The sequence below is a fragment of the Salmo salar genome, chromosome ssa11 (assembly GCF_905237065.1).
Source record: "Salmo salar chromosome ssa11, Ssal_v3.1, whole genome shotgun sequence".
NCBI lineage: Eukaryota > Metazoa > Chordata > Actinopteri > Salmoniformes > Salmonidae > Salmo > Salmo salar.
In genome coordinates, this window is record NC_059452.1 from 12,050,021 (window position 1) to 12,068,642 (window position 18,622).

At 45.5% G+C, this 18,622-nt stretch overlaps 1 protein-coding gene across 1 annotated transcript in view; it reads left to right on the forward strand.

Annotated features, from left to right (window-relative positions):
- The window catches only part of LOC106561994 (T-cell immunomodulatory protein), a 130,744-nt gene that overhangs the window by 76,108 nt on the left and 36,014 nt on the right, over nt 1-18,622 (forward strand). Inside the window, exons 11-12 of the mRNA XM_014126507.2 lie at nt 8,840-8,990; nt 10,463-10,571. Coding sequence (XP_013981982.2) covers nt 8,840-8,990; nt 10,463-10,571 — 260 coding nt within the window. The remainder of the gene's footprint in view (nt 1-8,839; nt 8,991-10,462; nt 10,572-18,622) is intronic.

An 18,622-nucleotide genomic window follows, 5' to 3' on the forward strand; every position in this document is an offset into this window, starting at 1 on the left:
AGCCGTGGCTCTTTGTGGTATTCTATCTGTATGCACCCCTACTGAGTCCTCCACAGCAAGCCATGGTGTTGCTAGGCAATGCCATTAAATCACTTACGTGGGTAGCAAGACTAGGAAAGCAAGAGTTGCTTTTTTGTCAGTTAGGCTTAGCCACAACTAGCTGATACCTCTTTAAAAGAGATATATTGTACATGTCATTACATTATCATGGACCAATAAATCCCTGACACTGACAGCACCGTAGCTTCTCTTTAACTGACCTTGAAAAGAGAGGAGGGATGTCTGTCTGAGCCGGTGGGGGAGAGGTTATGAATGCTGCTTTGGTTTAAATTCACGGAAAGAGGTGGAAATGTAATGTTGACCTTGTCATAGACACTTGCCTTCCTAGAAAGAGGTGGCGCACGCATGTTGACATGTGTGATGTTGTGCCCCTGACCTGGTCGAATGACAGGGCTCGTCTCGTCTCAGTAGAACAGCATTCTGGCCATAATACACAGTCTATGACTCTAACAGATAATGCCTGTTGCCCTTTGGTCGACTGGAAGGTGTTTTTGCTGCATACGAAGGAGAGATAATGTTTGCTCACATCTCTCATCCTAACAACAATCGAATGACCCTTTCACGTTTTGTAATATTATTTCTCTGCTGTAGATTTTAAGATTTAGGCACACAGGAAACGGCATGCTCTCAAACCAAGAATTTGTTTGTGGTTTGTGGTGTATTTCCCTCTTTAAATGGGTCAGTGTCCTTTAGATGAATAATCACAGGCTGGAGATCAGAGTGCACGGTGCTCAGGGAGTAGCTGGGAGAGGAACAGGAGGAGGGGGCTGAGGCTGGAGGCTGGCCAGGGTAGTGGAAGGCGCTAAGTGGACGGGCACTGAATATGTTACGGGTAGAATGGGCAAGGGCTGAATAGTATGTCATTATGAAGGCTTGTCTTCTCTCTACCTCTGTCTCACTCACATTCTACCTCTGTCTCTCCATCTCTCTCCCTTTAAAGCAGCCTTAGGGGGATGGACAGACAGGAAGGAACTGAAGCCTCACACTGTCTTTCTGTCATTTTCAGCCTCTAAGGATCCCCCAGCTCCCTCTAAAACCACACCCTCCTGCCTATACCTCTTGTTCTCTCTCTCTCTTTCTGTTTCCCCCTCTCTCTTTCTCTCTCACACACATTCAATGGCAGGAGTAGTTGGACTTGCTGAGTTTCAATGGCCAGTGAGTTCTCTTCCTCAGGCGGGGGGGGGGTGAACGGCTGTCTAGGCTGGTAAACCATCCCCTGGGATGGGTGTCCTCTCCCGACAGGCTGGGCTGGCTGGTGGATGGAGGAGAGGAGAAGGAGGAGGAGAGAGAGAGGTCAGGCAACAGGCACCCTGTCAGTCTGGCCTCTCAGAGGGTCCACAGTGGCCAATTAGTGAGGAGCCTGAGAGTGCTTTGGCGCGGCAGGTCCCCGGTCAGGACTCGCACCCGCATTGGAGGGGACGGGGGCTCTGTGTCCGAAATAACAGGCCCAGTGCTGAGCCCTTGAGCTCACATAGACACACACACAGTCGAAGAGTTACACATCTGTCTAAAAACCGGTTACCTGATCTCCTATCTGTTTATTCCTGCTAATGAGAGTGGATCTGAGACGTCTTTAATATGGATTCTGTGCATTTCATTGATTTGTCTGGATCCTTCCGCGTCCACAGTCCACCGCTGCAGGGGGCTGATGACAGCTAAAATGCTTCTTCCCTCGGTCGAACACTGCTGTGCTGAGTGGTGAAATGGGTTTTGATGTTCAGGCTTTCTATTACTCAGAGGGTCTGTCTGCAATCTCCAGTTGTTTCCTGTGTGATTTCATTGTTCAGTGTCAGTCTCATTGCAGAAGTAGGCTCTGTGCTGAGAGGGTATTTAATGCCTGTATGGCTGATTTTCAGCGTCGGCGGAAAACATTTTTGGTTAAGTACTTTTGAGATATGAATATTTATAGTTTTAAAGTTGAATAAATGAGCGGGAAAATGTGTATTTCAGAATCCAGACATACTCCATATGTTAGAGCACACTATAAGGAGTTTAATGACAGCAAGGCGTTGTCTGTATTATGTACGGTTCACAGATCATAGGGTCTTACATGAGGTATGGATAGGTCTAAAACTGGCCTAAAATGGCCACTTTAATCATGTTTTTTTTTCTCAAAAATGGTTTGTGATACAAATGTAAAAAGCATGTCAGACATCCTTCCTCCCAATGAAGTTTGTGAGAATTGCCAAAACATACGGAGATGACAAAAATATTTTCTGTCTACGCTGGCGTGGAATCGCTCGCCCATAGCACGGTTTCCCAAACTCCATCCTGGGGCCCATCCTGGGTGCACATTTTGGTTTTAACCCAAGCACTACACAGCTGATTCAGTAACCAACTGATCATTAAGCTTTGATTATTTGAATCAGCTGTGTAGCGCTAGGGCAAAAATGAAAACGTACAGTGCATGCGGAAAAGTATTCAAACCCCTTGACTGTTTCCACGTTTTGTTACATTACAGCCTTATTCGAAAATTGTATTAAATTGTTTTTTCCCCTCATCAATCTACACACAATACCCCATAATGACAAAGCAAAAACTGTTTTTTAGAAGTGTTTGCAAATGTATAAGTAATAAAAAACTGAAATATCACATTTTATATAACTATTCAGACCCTTCACTCATTACTATGTTGAAGCGCCTGTGGCAGCTATTACAGCCTCAAGTCTTCTTGGGTATGACACTACAAGCTTGGCACACCTGAATTTGGGGAGTTTCTCACTTTGTTCTCTGCAGATCCTCTCAAGCTCTGTCAGGTTGGATGGGAAAGTTGCTGCACCACGATCGGGTTCAAGTCCAGGCTCTGGCTGGGCCTCTCAAGGACATTCAGAGATTTGTCCCGAAGCCACTCCTGCATTGTTTTGGCTGTGTGCTTAGGGCCGTTGTCCTGTTGGAAGGTGAGCCTTTGCCCCGGTCTGAGGTCCTGAGCGTTTTAGAGCAGGTTTTCTTCAAGGATTTCTCTGTACTTTGCTCCGTTCATCCCTCGACCTGACTCGTCTCCCAGTCCCTGCAGCTGAAAAACATCCTCACAGCATGATGCTGCCACCACCATGCTTGCCCTGATTGGTGGAGGGCTGCAGAGATGGATGTCCTTCTGGAAGGTTCTCCCATCTCCACAGAGGAACTCTGGAGCTCTTTCAGTGTGACCATCAGGTTCTTGGTCACCTCCCTGACCAAGGCCTTTCTCCCCCGATTGGTCAGTTTGGCCGAACGGCCAGCTCTAGAAAGAGTCTTGGTTTTTCCAAACTGCTTCCATTTAAGAATGATGGAGGCCACTGTGTTGTTGGGGACCTTCAATGCTGCTGAAATGTTTCTAAATCATGTCCAGTCAATTGAATTACCACAGGTGGACTCCAGTCAAGTTGTAGAAACATCTCAAGGATGATCAATGAGAACCGGATGCTTACTTTTTTTTGGCAAACATTTCTAACAACCTGTTTTCGCATTGTATTGTGGGTAGATTGAGGATTTATGTATTTTTTTAATACAATTTAGAATAAGGCTGTAACGTAACAAAATGTGGAAAAAGGGAACGTGTCTGAATACTTTCCGAATGCACTGTACACTAGAGGTCGACCGATTAATCGGAATGGCCGATTAATTAGGGCCGATTTCAAGTTTTCATAACAATCGGAAATCAGTATTTTTGGACGCCGATTTGGCCAATTTTTTTAAAATGTAATTTTTACCTTTTTTTAACTTTATTTAACTAGGCAAGTCAGTTAAGAACACATTCTTATTTTCAATGACGGCCTAGGAACAGTGGGTTAACTGCCTTGTTCAGGGGCAGAACGACAGATTTTTACCTTGTCAGCTCGGGGATTCAATCTTGCAACCTTACGGTTAACTAGTCCAACGCTCTAACCACCTGCTTTACATTGCACTCCACGAGGAGCCTGCCTGTTACGCGAATGCAGTAAGAAGCCAAGGTAAGTTGCTAGCTAGCATTAAACGTATCTTATAAAAAACAATCAATCAATCATAATCACTAGTTAACTACACATGGTTGATGATATTACTAGTTTATCTAGCCAGTCCTGCGTTGCATATAATCGCTTAGGTACACTTTGCTCCAACCATAAACATCAATTCCTTTCTTAAAATCAATACACAAGTATATATTTTTAAACCTGCATATTTAGTTAATATTGCCTGCTAACATGAATTTATTTTAACGAGGGAAAATGTGTCACTTCTCTTGCAAACAGAGTCAGGGTATATGCAGTAGTTTGGGCCGCCTGGCTCGTTGCGAACTGTGAAGACTATTTCTTCCTAATAAAGACAGCCGACTTCGCCAAACGGGGGATGATTTAACAGAAGCGCATTTGCGAAAAAAGCACAATCGTTGCACCTAACCATAAACATCAATGCCTTTCTTAAAATCAATACACAGAAGTATATATTTTTAAACCTGCATATTTAGCTAAACGAAATACAGGTTAGCAGGCAATATTAACCAGGTGAAATAGTCATTTTGCGTTCATTGCACGCAGAGTCAGGGTATATGCAACAGTTTGGGCCGCCTGGCTCGTTGCGAACTAATTTGCCAGAATTTTACGTAATTATGACATAACATTGGAGGTTGTGCAATGTAACAGGAATATTTAGACTTAGGGATGCCACCTGTTTCACTGACAGAAAAAAAACGTTTTGTTTTCAAGATGATAGTTTCCGGATTCGAACATATTAATGACCTAAGGCTCGTATTTCTGTGTGTTTATTATATTATAATTAAGTCTTATGATTTGATAGAGCAGTCTGACTGAGCGATGGTAGGCAGCAGCAGGCTCATAAGCGTTCATTCAAACAGCACTTTCGTGCGTTTGCCAGCAGCCCTTCGCAATGCATTGCGCTGTTTATGACTTCAAGCCTATCAACTCCCAAGATTAGGCTGGTGTAACTGATGTGAAATGGCTAGCTAGTTAGCGGGTGCGCGCTAATAGCGTTTCAAACGTCACTCGCTCTGAGACTTGGAGTAGTTGTTCCCATTGCTCTGCATGGGTACCGCTGCTTCAAGGGTGGCTGTTGTCGATGTGTTCCTGGTTCGAGCCCAGGTAGGAGCGAGGAGAGGGACGGAAGCTATGCTGTTACACTGGCAATACTAAAGTGCCTATAAGAACATCCAATAGTCAAAGGTATATGAAATACAAATCGTATAGAGAGAAATAGTCATATAATTCCTATAATAACTACAACCTAAAACTTCTTACCTGGGAATATTGAAGACTCATGTTAAAAGAAACGTCCAGCTTTCATATGTTCCCATGTTCTGAGCAAGGAACTTAAACGTTAGCTTTTTTACATGGCACATAATGCACTTTTACTTTCTTCTCCAACACTTTGTTTTTGCATTATTTAAACCAAATTGAACATGTTTCATTATTTATTTGAGGCTAAATTGATTTTTTGATGTATTATATTAAGTTAAAATAAGTGTTCATTCAGTATTGTTGTAATTGTCATTATTACAAATAAATAAATAAATCGGCCGATTAATTGGTATAGGATTTTTTTGGTCCTCCAATAATCGGTATCGGCGTTGAAAAATCATAATCGGTCGACCTCTACTGTACACCCAGGGCAGGACCGAGTTTGGAAAACCCTGGTCTATAGGACGTAATACTATTGAATTTCTGTGACCGTAAGTAATTGTGTAGGGTTGAGAAGTACATTCAATTTGGTGCAGCTCGTACAAGTGTGACTGCAGTTGAATTTTTCTGCTGTGGTAAAAAATTGAACTTGGTGGAGAGCAAGACTTGTGTACTGCATCTCTGTCTGTTTACCTCTCTCTGTGTGTTTCTGAGTGAGCTTTTGGAACTGACTCGTTGGGTGTGAACATGTGTTCTGCTCTGTTTGCCACACAGACAAGACTTGGATGCTCTAGAATCTAGGTGTGTATGTGCACGCACGCTCTCTCTAGTGTATCCTACCTCGATGATTTGCAATACACTCAGGCTATTGCCCTTTATCAGTGACGCTGGCACCTCTCCTGATCATGTGCTCATCACAGCCATCACATCCCCTGTGGAGCGAGACAGGCTCTTCAGAAGACACAAAGGCCCAGAGAGCGAGAACACACATCCACCCACACAGCGTTGAATAACGATGCCAGCATCACTCTCCTGATGCAACACACGCTATCGTTAGCTGTACAGAGGAGATCGATAAGCGCAGGCATCAGTTCGATTGAGACGTGGGGCTGATTATGGGGTGAAGATACGATCAAAGACAGAATCGTAGTACTTTCATCCAATCGAGAATAGATATTACTGGTTGAGTGTCCTCCCAGGGAAATCTCTTTCTGACAAGAGTGCTGAATTGTATTTACCCAGGATGCGTAGGATGTGGTTTGTTCTAGGATGTGGTTTGGGCTTGATGTGCTTAACCGCTTGGAAGCTAGAAGGAATCCTTGTCTCCAACAGGACACGGTGTGTATTTGGTCAGCTGTGGAACGATGTTTGTCCACATGAGAGAGTGTGTGTGTGTGTGTGTAGTAACAGTCCTCTCTGCAGGTCTGTGTGCCCACCCCTGGAGCCTGGCCACTGGGGGCATTCACTCAGACTGGCATCCACAGTGGACAATTCCAGACCGTTGTCTGCCTTATCCGATTTGAAATGAGGGGGGAAAAAATACCCTTTTGTGTTAGGCTTTTACAGCCAAAAGGTCCCCGACCACATTTCTAACCCTGTATCAGGTGTGAGATTCTGTGAGCCGCACAACACATGGCCATTCAGATGTACGGTAATGCATCAAACTGTTCATTTGAATGATAGACCCGTCATAACGGCTTTGATGTGCCAAATTCATTAGGGCGTGTGGTAGCACTCCAGAGTGGCATTAGTTAGACCTAGTCATGCCAACAATTGGGAGTGGCACCACACGCCCTAATGAATTTGGCACATCAAATCCTTTATGATGGGTCAATCATTCAAGTGAACAGTTTGGTGACCAATTTCTGACTTCAATCTGTGTCCAGACAGTGCATTCTATTGCCCAGACTTCCTTTAGTTAACATCTGATGTTAATATAAAGTTCTGTTTGGTTATTCTAACAATTAAAGGCTAATGGTGTGTTTTGGAGAGGAAAATACCAATGGCCATATTGACTGACAAGAAAAGTCAAAAGCAAACCTTCCCTACATGTGTAATTTCACCTATTCTTTCAATATTTTCTGAAGTGGCTGGTAGACGAAGGCTTCATACTGGAAGTACAGCAGGTTGTTATTTCAACAGCTTGGTCTCAAGGTCCTCCCTGTCTGATAGAAGCTGGGCTTTTTGTTCTGTTAAAATGAATATACAGACGTGTGTGTGTCCTGGTGGGAGTAGAGAGAGACTGGGCATATAGGGAATGTGTGAGTTTGTCCTCTGGCTTCATAATGTAGAAGGACATGCTTTGGTGTGTGTGTCGGAGTGGGAGACTGTCTCCATTTCCAAGTTTGTTGATCTCTCTCCATCTCGCTAGGCTCTGTTGAGCATACCGATAGAACCTCGTTGCGGTGTCACGTCTTTCAGCGAACACACAAAGGTGGAAACACATTCTCACTCATACCTTGTCTCTCAACACAAACACACACACACGCGCACACTGCCAAGCCGTCCTCGAGGGTGAGAGTTTCTATCAGCCTCATAGCCGCCGGTTCGCTCCACCACAACGCTCCCTTCAATGCTCAAGACGGAGAGGGGGAGAGAGAATGGAATGAAAAGGCAGGCGGAAAAAGAGAACATTCTATTTTTAGGCTTGCTCCATTTCGACACTCCTGATCAGATCTAAAGACGTGTACGCAGGTAACCGTCTCGACAGAAAATGGGTACAGGAAGGACGAAAGGAAAAAAACACACCTCTAACAAATGTTGGATAATGGTGTGGAAATGAAAGCTCTGCAACCAAACTATTTCCCTATTCAATACATGCTGGAGTTCTAACCCTCCCCTCATTCAAATGGATTGAAATAATTCTCATGTTTGTATCTCCGTTGTGGACTTAATTGTACAGTGCTACTAATTGCCTTTCAGCTGAGTATTTTCTGCCCAGGTCTCTGTTGTATCCTTGCTCCCCTTCTCTGTTTTCTGTATAATTATACATTTTTTACTACACTCGTGATTTCATTTGGGTATTGCTTCACTAATTGATGAGCGTGTTTTATAGTCGACAGACAGCGATATCTTCTGTGTATAAGTGTCGCAGAGGATACATTGTCCATCGTCATCCTCTAGTCCAGGGGTGTCAAACGTACAGTCCAATCCGGGCCCGCAGGTGGTTTGAGTAAAACATTTAATAAACAAATAAAATACAATTACAATTTGTAAAAATTGTGGGGGAAAACAAACTCGATATACTTTTAAAATGACTAAACCCAAATGGGAACTGTGTATGAATGATAATGTACCTAGGTGCATACAGTTTCTTGACTGTGTCCAGCTCGCTTAAAATCACCAAAATGAAAGGCCGTCAGGGGAATATAAAAAAATTCCCAAAACGATGGCTAGAGGGCTAATTTCAGCAAATTTTGACGGCGAGGAAATATAACCAATTTTCAGTGTGGCCCTCCGGACCTCGGTGAAGACAGAATGATACCCCCGGGGCAAAATTAGTTTGACAACCCTGCTCTAGTCAATTTTCAGCTCTGATCACTTATGTTGAAGCCTCTTTCGACGACGACCTTCCTCTGTTGTTTTGTCCGTCCTTGTCTGTGTGTGTGTGTACAGTATGCATCGATTTAACGCAGGATGTGTTTGTACAGTCCCTAACAGCATCTCTCCCTCTCTCCTCTGTGTTGTAGTGGTCAGCAGGCCTTCCTCCTGGAGAATGTTCTGTGTAACAACGCCAGCTGTAAGGATGTGGGCCGCATGTTTCGTGTCCACTGGGACCAGTCTGACCTGGGGGCCATCCCCGGGGCCGCCGTCGCCACCTTCTTCGACATCTATGAGGATGTGAGCACATTCCTCTATTCCTCTTTCCTCTCAACCTCTCCTCCTCTCGCTCGCTCTCTTTCTCTCTAATTAGCCCAGGCTCCCCTCTTCACGCCTTGACGCTGTCACACAACCAACAGCTCTGCTGATTTTTAAAGGAAGACCACTGGTGACCTCGGGCCCTCGCGTCTCATCATTAACCAGTAGCGAGCGGAGTTGTTACTACCCCAGTTGTGACTGGCAGACTGGCCGCTCTCAATCACTTTAGGATAGCTGTTTTTCTCTCTGTCTTGTAGTCTAGATCCCACCCGCAGCTGTGGATAGGGCAGGTTAGATCACCCTGACAGTCAAGTTTGTCATGTAGTCTCATTTATATCATCGCAGAGCAGAGTTTAGTAGGATTTTGTTTCTATTTGTATGACAACCCCCACAAATTCCAAGTTTGAATGGCACAGAAATCCATTGGGAGTGTTTTTCATTATGTCTGCAAGAATTGGCTCTTTTCAATGTGTCTTCCAGTATGGTTAGTCTTGTTAATTGTCCTGTTTGTGGGTGGCCTTGGATCCTCTTTTGTCAACAGTTTCCCTGAGAGGCTTCAGCCGCGGTATGAACATGAGGCTGGAAATGGCACGCTCATGAGGCACTCTCTCCCACGCTGGCCTGCAGATTAGAGCAACATCTCTCTCCTAATCCCACTCTGGGCTGAGGGAAGGGTGTGCCAAGACGAGCATGTCACTGCAGGGCACGACTAGCGCAGGATGCCAGCCCGTCCCTGGCACAGTGTAGCGATAGGGCCTGACAGACGGAGCACGGTCATTGTCCCCCTAGGAGCCCAATCAGCTCACAGCACAGCCCCCCTCTGAGATGAGATGTGTGCGGGCGAGATGTGTAGATAAGACGGGTTGGGCCCATCAGCTCTTCAGGAGATTTGGAGAGTGGGCTCTGCTGCATCTCAAATCTGGTAGTCTTTTTTTAAAATCTTTAAACACACACGTAGCTTTCATCCTGCCCAAGATTCACCATCTGGGAGAGCTTACGTCTTATTTAGTCAAAGTTTTCCTCCACTCCTCCCTCCCCATCCTTCTCCCTGAGAGCTCTGTCTCTCTCTGACTTCACTCCGTCACTGCCTGCCTCCCGGCATCCCTCTCTTTCCTTACCGCGTCCAAGATGGCCTTGCCTTCTTAGAGTTTACATAATCAATGTGTTTGTTTTGGCTGTGGGATTTATTTATGATGTGTATTTTAGTGCGGTATACCCTGTCTCCTCGTTTCAGTGGAGGGAGTAGTTATCCATCTCCTGTCTCTGGGAGTTGGCTCATTTTCTCTGTAATTCCCTGACAGAGAGAGTGTGAGAGAAGTGCATATAATCGCTGTAATGGAGGATCTGTCCTCCGTCCATAACGGGGATGAAGTGGTATATCAGACGTGACCGTCAAAGGAAGCTTTGCCCCCGTTTCCTTTTGTCCGTCATGTATTACCATTTCTCATTTGCAGGGAATATTGGATATGATCGTGCTCAGCAAAGAGGAGGGGAAAGAGGGCTTCGCCATCCACGCTTTGAAGAACAACTTTGAAGCCGACGCGTACTTCGTCAAAGTGATTGGTGAGTCGGAACTTTTCACCTTCTGCGGTTAGCGCGTGTGTGCGTGCGCATGAGTCCATGTTTGTGAACATCCACATTTGTATGCATGTATTGTATTCCTTTTCTGTGCACACGCCTTTTGTTTCTCTCCAGTTATGTTTAGACTCGACAGTTCTGTTTGAGAACTGTTTGAAAACTTTTAATGTGAATCTCCTCTTTTCGCCACTGCATAAAAGTATTTTCTTTATGCACTCCTCTCAACATTAGGCCAAAGAAGAGCACAGGAGTTTTTTTATATTTTTTTATATCGGACTGTTTTCAGGATATCACAAGAACATCCTCATTCCCTGAGACAAGAGTCGGCAGTGGTGTATACGCTCCGTTGACTGCAGGCTACATCCCTATTAGTTTGCATTAGACAACAGCACACGCATCGATACAAACACGAATGACTGCAGGGCATGCATCTCCTAGCATCCTTTGGGTGTTTTAACTGAACTCCTCACCTCCATTCCTCTGTGTGGCTCCCCTCCCCAGCCTATAAGAAAAATTAGCAGTGTGGCTGTAGTGATGGCGGACATTTGGGAAGCTGACATTTTGGGAAACGGAAAGTGTCCACTAAAAAGCTACTTTCGTGCCATTTTAATCCTGCCTGCTGGGTTTTAATTAAAGGAGAAGCAGTTATTTTCTTCTCCTTCATTCTCTCGTCCCCTCTCTCCCTCACAGCCCCACTGGTGGGCTCCTTCAGTGTTTTTGAGCTATGACTGCTCCTCTGCCTATAACATCAGGCCCAGACACGGAGACTTGCACACATACACTGCCTCAACTCACACGACTGACCCCAGGAGGATTTTTCCACTTCTCTTTTCTGAGCTGTTGGTTGTTTCTCTTCAGTAAAGCACTGATAGATAAGGAGTGTGCTGAAGTTGTCAAGTAGCCGGAGATGGAGGAAGCACTCTTGTAATTAACTATGAATCTCAAACTGCTCCCAGGCTGCCTGTGCCCTCTTTCTCCTGCTGTGGCGTACAGTACACGTCAAGTAGCCCGCTGCGTTGTCCGCGCTTGCGCGCCTCTTGACGACGCACGCCGTGAACCCCAGAGACACAAGCGCCGTCCGCCTATTGCTCTAACGTATTCCTCCCATCTGCAAGAGCGCTCGGCGCAGCGTGGATATCCTCCCCTTACAAGCCAGTCTTGGTGTCACACAATAACACACTGGTGGGCATGCAGAGCAAACTCTGCTGTCTCGCAGTTCAGCTGTGACTGTTTTGAAACGCGAGCCGCGTCTTCCTTCCCGCCCGGGCCCTCAGCGGGAAGAAAGCCTGTGAACGTAGTAATGGCGGAGGTGTTTAGAAGGATTATGGGTCGGTAAACTGTGTTTGTGTGCAGAGGGAAGATGGGCCGGGGTTCACTCACAGTCTGACTGTGTTGTTGTGGTGAACAGAGGGACAGTGTTGGGGTTAGAGAGGGAGGGAACGGGAACATGTGAGGAATTTAAGGTTGGCGATTGATTGACAGACTTGTCAGTGTTGAACATTGAAGAAGGTGGACATCGATGGAAGAGGAGCAGATGATCTGGCCTAATGGAAGTACATTCAGGACGACAGTTTCTGGGGTTCTACTAACATGCAATCAATAATGGATGGGGTGTTGTTGCTGCCCGTCCATAGGGTGTCTTTTGACAAGGCTCAGACCCGAGCAACCCCACCCTCCTCCCCTAGTTGGTGTGTTGTACGTCAGGAGGTGGCGGCCCCCCTGGTGATGGGTTTTTTTTCCCGCCGGCTTCAGATCGCCTGAGCTCTTATCGAGCGGCCTCGCTTTGGTATTGACTTTAAGTCTGGGTCACTCACGGGATGAAATTATAAGATATGGTCCACGGTGGGACCCAGAGACGCAGCTAATTTCTGTATTCAGTGCCCAGCCTAGGCCCGGGATTGATCTATTTAAACTCATCTTCAAACGGCGCCCGCCTCTGGTTCCTGTGGCTCAGGTGCTATTGTGGTTAACGTGCCAGCGCCCGGTGCTCTGCAGCTCACTGGTCTGCTGGTCTACTGGTTTGCCCATCTTAATCTTTTATTTTTATTGGCCAGTCTGAGATATGTTTTTTCTTTGGAACTCTGACTAGAAGGCCAGCATCCCGGAGTCGCCTCTTCACTGTTGACGTTGAGACTGTTTTTTTGTGGGTACTATTTAATGAAGCTGCCAGTTGAGGACTTGTGAGGCGTCTGTTTCTCAAACTAGACACTGTAATGTACTTGTTCTCTTGCTCATTTGTGCACCGGGGCCTCCCACTCCTCTTTCTATTCTGGTTAGAGCCAGTTTGCGCTGTTCTGTGAAGGGAGTAGTACACAGCGTTGTACCAGATCTTCAGTTTCTTGGCAATTTCTCGCATGGAATAGCCTTCATTTCTCAGAACAAGAATAGACTGATGCCTCCCCGGCAGGTAGCCAAATGCTCCAGATACTCATCTAGTCTAAAGAAGGCCAGTTTTATTGCTTCTTTAATTAGGACAACCGTTTTCAGCTGTGTTAACATAATTGCAAAAGGGTTTTCTAATGATCAATTAGCTTTTTAAAATGATCAACTTGGATTAGCTAACACAACGTGCCATTGGAACACAGGAGTGATGGTTGCTGATAATGGGCCATTGTACGTCTATGTAGATATTCCATAAAAAAATCTGCCGTTTCCAGCTACAATAGTCATTTACAACATTAACAATGTCTACACTGTATTTCTGATCAATTTGATGTTACTTTAATGGACCAAAAAGTTGCTTTTCTTTCAAAAAACAAGGACATTTCTAAGTGACCCCAAACTTTTGAACAGTTTAAACACTGTTTCCCATGGTTGTTCAATGAACCATAAACAATTAATGAACATGCACCTGTGGAATGGTCGTTAAGACACTAACAGCTTACAGATGGTAGGCAATTAAGGTCACAGTTACGAAAACTTAGGACACTAAAGAGACCTTTCTACTGACTCTGAAAAACACCAAAAGAAAGATGCCCAGGGGCCCTGCTCATCTGCGTGAACGTGCCTTAGGCATGCTGCAAGGAGGCATGAGAACTGCAGATGTGGCCAGGGCAATAAATTGCAATGTCCGTACTAAGACAGCATTACAGGAAGACAGGATGGACAGCTGCTCGTCCTCGCAGTGGCAGACCACGTGTAACAACACCTGCACAGGATCGTACATCCGAACATCACACCTGCGGGACAGGTACAGGATGGCAATAACAACTGCCTGAGTTACACCAGGAACGCACAATCCCTCCATCAGTGCTCAGACTGTCTGCAATAAAGAGGCTGGACTGATGGCTTGTAGGCCTGTTGTAAGACAGGTCCTCACCAGACATCACCGGCAACAACGTCGCCTATGGGCAGAAACCCACCATCGCTGGACCAGACAGGACTGGCAAAAAGTGCTCTTCACTGACGAGTCACGGTTTTGTCTCACCAGGGGTGATGGTCGGATTCGCATTTATCGTCGAAGGAATGAGTGTTACACCCAGGCCTGTACTCTGGAGCGGGATCGAGGTGGAGGGTCCGTCATGGTCTGGGGCGGTGTGTCACAGCATCATCGGACTGAGCTTGTTGTCATTGCAGGCGACTCTCAACGCTGTGCGTTACAGGGAAGACGTCCTCCTCCCTCATGTGGTACTCTTCCTGCAGGCTCATTCTGACATGACCCTCCAGCATGACAATGCCACCAGCCATACTGCTCGTTATGTGCGTGATTTCCTGCAAGACAGGAATGTCAGTATTCTGCCATGGCCAATCCCATTGAGCACGTCTTGGACCTGTTTGATCGGAGGGTGAGGGCTAGGGCCATTCCAACCAGAAATGTCTTGGAACCTGCAGGTGCCTTGGTGGAAGAGTGGGGTAACATCTCACAGCAAGAACTGGCAAATCTGGTGCAATCCATGAGCAGGAGATGCACTGCAGTACTTAATGCAGCTGGTGGCCACACCAGATTCTGACTGTTACTTTTGACCCCCCCCCTTGTTCAGGGACACATTATTCCATTTCTGTTAGTCACATGTCTGTGGAACTTGTTCAGTTTATGTCTCAGTTGTTGAATCTTGGTATGTTCATACAAATATTTACACATGTTAAGTTTGCTGAAAATAAACACAGTTGACACAAGGAGTCGCTAGTGCACGATGAGCCAAGTAAAGCCCCCCCAGCCTAAACCTCCCCAAACTCGCACGGCGCTGGGCCAATTTGTGCACCAATTTGTGTAACCAGCTAAACAGCTGCTCTTAGTTAAAATGTGTTTAGAGTTACTGTACCTTTCTAGCTAATAGGCTAAGCTTCCCAATTATAATAATGAAAAACAATATTCCAAATCTATTCATTTTTAAATGTTGATTACTTCTCCTTTGCAATTATCATTCACCTGATGATTTTGGGCAAACGCACGATGGGGGTCCCTGGGCAAGAAAGGTTTGATGACCCCTGGCCTATAAAACTGGCTCTAATTACTTCCTCATTGAGGCCAGTGTATATCAAACTGGCCCTTCAATTAGGAGAGTTAATCAGGTAGCTGAGCGTCACACCGGGACCCAGGGAAGATGATTCCCAGCCGTTAGACGGTTCCTGGTCTCCCCTATCTTAAAAAGTCTGAGATCTGTTTTTAATGGAGAATTAGCTAGTATGACACTGCTCTTACAATGTTACAAGTATTTACTACAGTGAACTAGCCAAGTTCAGCAGTCAAATCCCCATAATCTACCAGATGATTTATAAAAAGATCGAGAGATTGAGAGTCAAAGTAGAAACGTTAGAAAAGGGTTGCAGAGATTTTGTGGGTGCGTGCGTGTGAGTGACAGACCGACAGAACAATGTGAGCTGATTTACGTTCTCCTCCTCTCTAGTTGGGATGCAGATTCGCTGCATTGAGGAACATCTGCAGGCTTTGTTCAGTCCAGTACACATCCTCCTTTCCCTTTCTCTCTCCGCCTCTGCCAAGCTGTCAGTCAGGAAGTAACCGCCCTCACTCACATTTTAATTCAGCTCAACAGATGAGGGAGCTTTCATAGAGACATTGCTCTTCGCTCTCTTTTGGAATTTGAAGACACGAGTCCATATTTCTGGAGGTTTTTCTGCTGGTTTATTGGTTTTTCTGCATTTGGTGTGTAATGTTGAGTGGTGATTTAAACTATACAGAATTAAACTGAGATAGGAGGCACATGTGTAAAGGGCTCAAACAGGCAAATATCAAATGTGAGAAGAAGATTTGGGAAACAAGGATATAGTATAAAAATATATTGATTACTGTATTTCCCCTCTCCAATAGCGGTCAATCTGACACGACTTTGAAAGTACTTCCATTGTTACCATTTTGCAGAAGTAAACTATTCTCCCATGTCCAGTAGTCATCCGTTCACTTTGGTCTTAAAGGTCTTCTGTCTACTCCACCACCCTCCATATATAATACATCTCTGGGAGTACAGATGGAATATTTCATTTCACGTCTGCAGCCTGCAGATGATTGACAGCTAAAGCGTGTCCTTCAAATAAGCCTCAAACAAAGGTAGTTGAATGATGTCAGAGCAGCAGGCGAGGTATGACCATGACTTACCATTAGATCTGTCCGACATGACAGATAACTAGACTTCAAAACCGTCTTGGAGGAGATTGACATTATGCACACACACACACACACACACAATACACACACACACACACACACACACACACACACACACACACACACACACTTCCTTCGTGGATTACTCAACTATAAATGAGCAGGTGGTTATCCGGAAGACAAGTCTATCTAGAAAGACTGTGTGTGTGCATGCGTGCGTTATGATAGTGTGTGTATTGTGTGTGGCGGCATGTAGCCTTGGGCCAGTAAAAGCGTTGGGCCAGTAAGAGCGTTGGGCCAGTAAAAGAAAAGGTCGCTGGTTCAAATCCCCGACCCGACGAGGTGAAAAATCTGTCTGTGCCCTTGAGCAAGGCACTTCACCCTAATTGCTCCTGTAAATCGCTCAGGATAAGAGAGTCTGCGAAATGACTAAAATGCCAATGTAAATGTGTGTCACTGCCTGTCTGACAGACATGAAGCCTAGGTTCAGCACCAGCCCAGATTAGGCCTGAGGAAAAAGAAAGCAGCATCTCGAACTTCTCAGCTCTCAGTGTAAGATTGCTCATTGATTGAAATTTGTAGCCACTGGCGTGGCGTGGTGACATGACGTGTGTCTTCCCCGTCAAGAGGCAGCCAGCCCAGCTCCGTGTGTAACGTCATCTGACAGCTTGGAGTGGCTCTTCTTTTCTTGTGACGTTGGCTTAGTTTCCATGGTTCCCTACAGATTTATTTTTTATGATGATGATACGGAGGCGATTTAAATGTGGGAGCCGTCCGACAGCACCTCCAGGGTAGGATCTGGAGGGACTGGACTGGACTGGTGGAGGATTTGTACCGTTGGACCTAGGAAGGCAGTTGTCAACCCAGATCAGCTACAGGCTCTGATGGATGTACCCTGCTGTTCTGTTAGCTCCACTCTACAGTCCTGGAACAGAGTCTCATTCAGAGCACATCAACAGCACCATGCAGCTCTGAATTATGGTGCTGTCTGATTTCAGGTCAAACTGATGCAGCCAAGAACAGAGGGAGGGCATCTCCTACTGCTCTCATTAGGATGTCAGAGATAGCTCAGACAGCTGGCCTCACCTGTGTGTGTGCGCGTTTATGTGTGTGTGTGTGTGTGTGTGTGTGTGTGTGTGTGTGTGTGTGTGCGTGCGCGTGCGCGCGTGTGCACATGATGTTATTTCCTCCGAGCCATGCTGGTGTCCTGCTCAATGAGGCGGAACGATGAACCGGACCCTCAGTCCCTTATCAACCCATCTGTCTGATAAGTCTACAGCCCATGCACCGGCCTGACGGCAAAGTAGCTACATGCCACCTCTTAAAACATTACAGCATGATGATAGCAGTGTGACATAAATCCTAACACCACAAGAAATCTCACCTAACTGATGGCGACAGCCAGCAACTGAGATAGCTAAGTTCTCCTTCTGCTGCATGGTCTCTCGCAGGCATAGACATTCAATAAACCCTAAAGCCTTCTCGCCAAATGCCTCAGTGATTGTCTGTTGACTATCATGTGAAGCCCTTGTGAAGATGTCATAGTTTGCAGTGCATAGAATCCCTTATCTCTACTATAGGCTATATGAAGCTCTTGGACTAAGCCCTGGCAATAAAGAAGCACATTATCCATCAGATGAATCCACAAAAAGCAAATAAAAAAAATGTTAACAGGTCTTTTAATGTTTATTTCTTCTCCTCTAAAGCGGCTCTCTTAGCCCGACCCTGTGAGTTCTGTATGTCCCACACTTCACTCTAGACTGGCACATCATTAGAGGACACTCACTCTCTACAGTCACTTTACAGATGGAGGATCTTAATTTGATCACTATTTTGTTGCTGAGAATGCAAACGTGTAGTGGATTTGAGTTTTAAAAAGGCTTCTAAAGTTTGACATTTCCACTTAGAAATGTCATACTTGACTTGCCCTAATGGAAAATGTAGCAACCCCTACAACAATGTCCATTTAAATATAATCCACATAATAATTCACATTTCCTGTTGCTGCAGGATTATTTTCCTGCTGTAGCAAACTAGATCAAATTAAGATCCTACATCTGTACACACAAAGAACACACACACACACACACACACTAGTAGACAGGCCCAGACGTACACAGGCAGAATACACTGACAGAACATTTCATCCTCCACGTCAGTGGGCAAGTCCTGCTGGGGAGCTGCCGACAGCATTGACATCGCCCTTGTCGCAGCTCCCTCTGACAAACAGCTCTATCCAACAGAGTAGAGGCAGCAGACCAGTGTCTCTGTGCACAGTTGTGGATTTCTGGATAAACCCTTAATACTTACTGTGTTAGCAGTCCCAGGTCTGTATGTGACCCTTACTTGCTACCTGTTGCGTACGAGTTTATTGAATGACAACAGAAGAGAAAAAGCGAGAGCTGTGAATAAAGACTGGGTTCTTAGAAGGCAGGGGGTTTGCTCTGTGAGAGTCAGAGAGGGAGAGTTATCT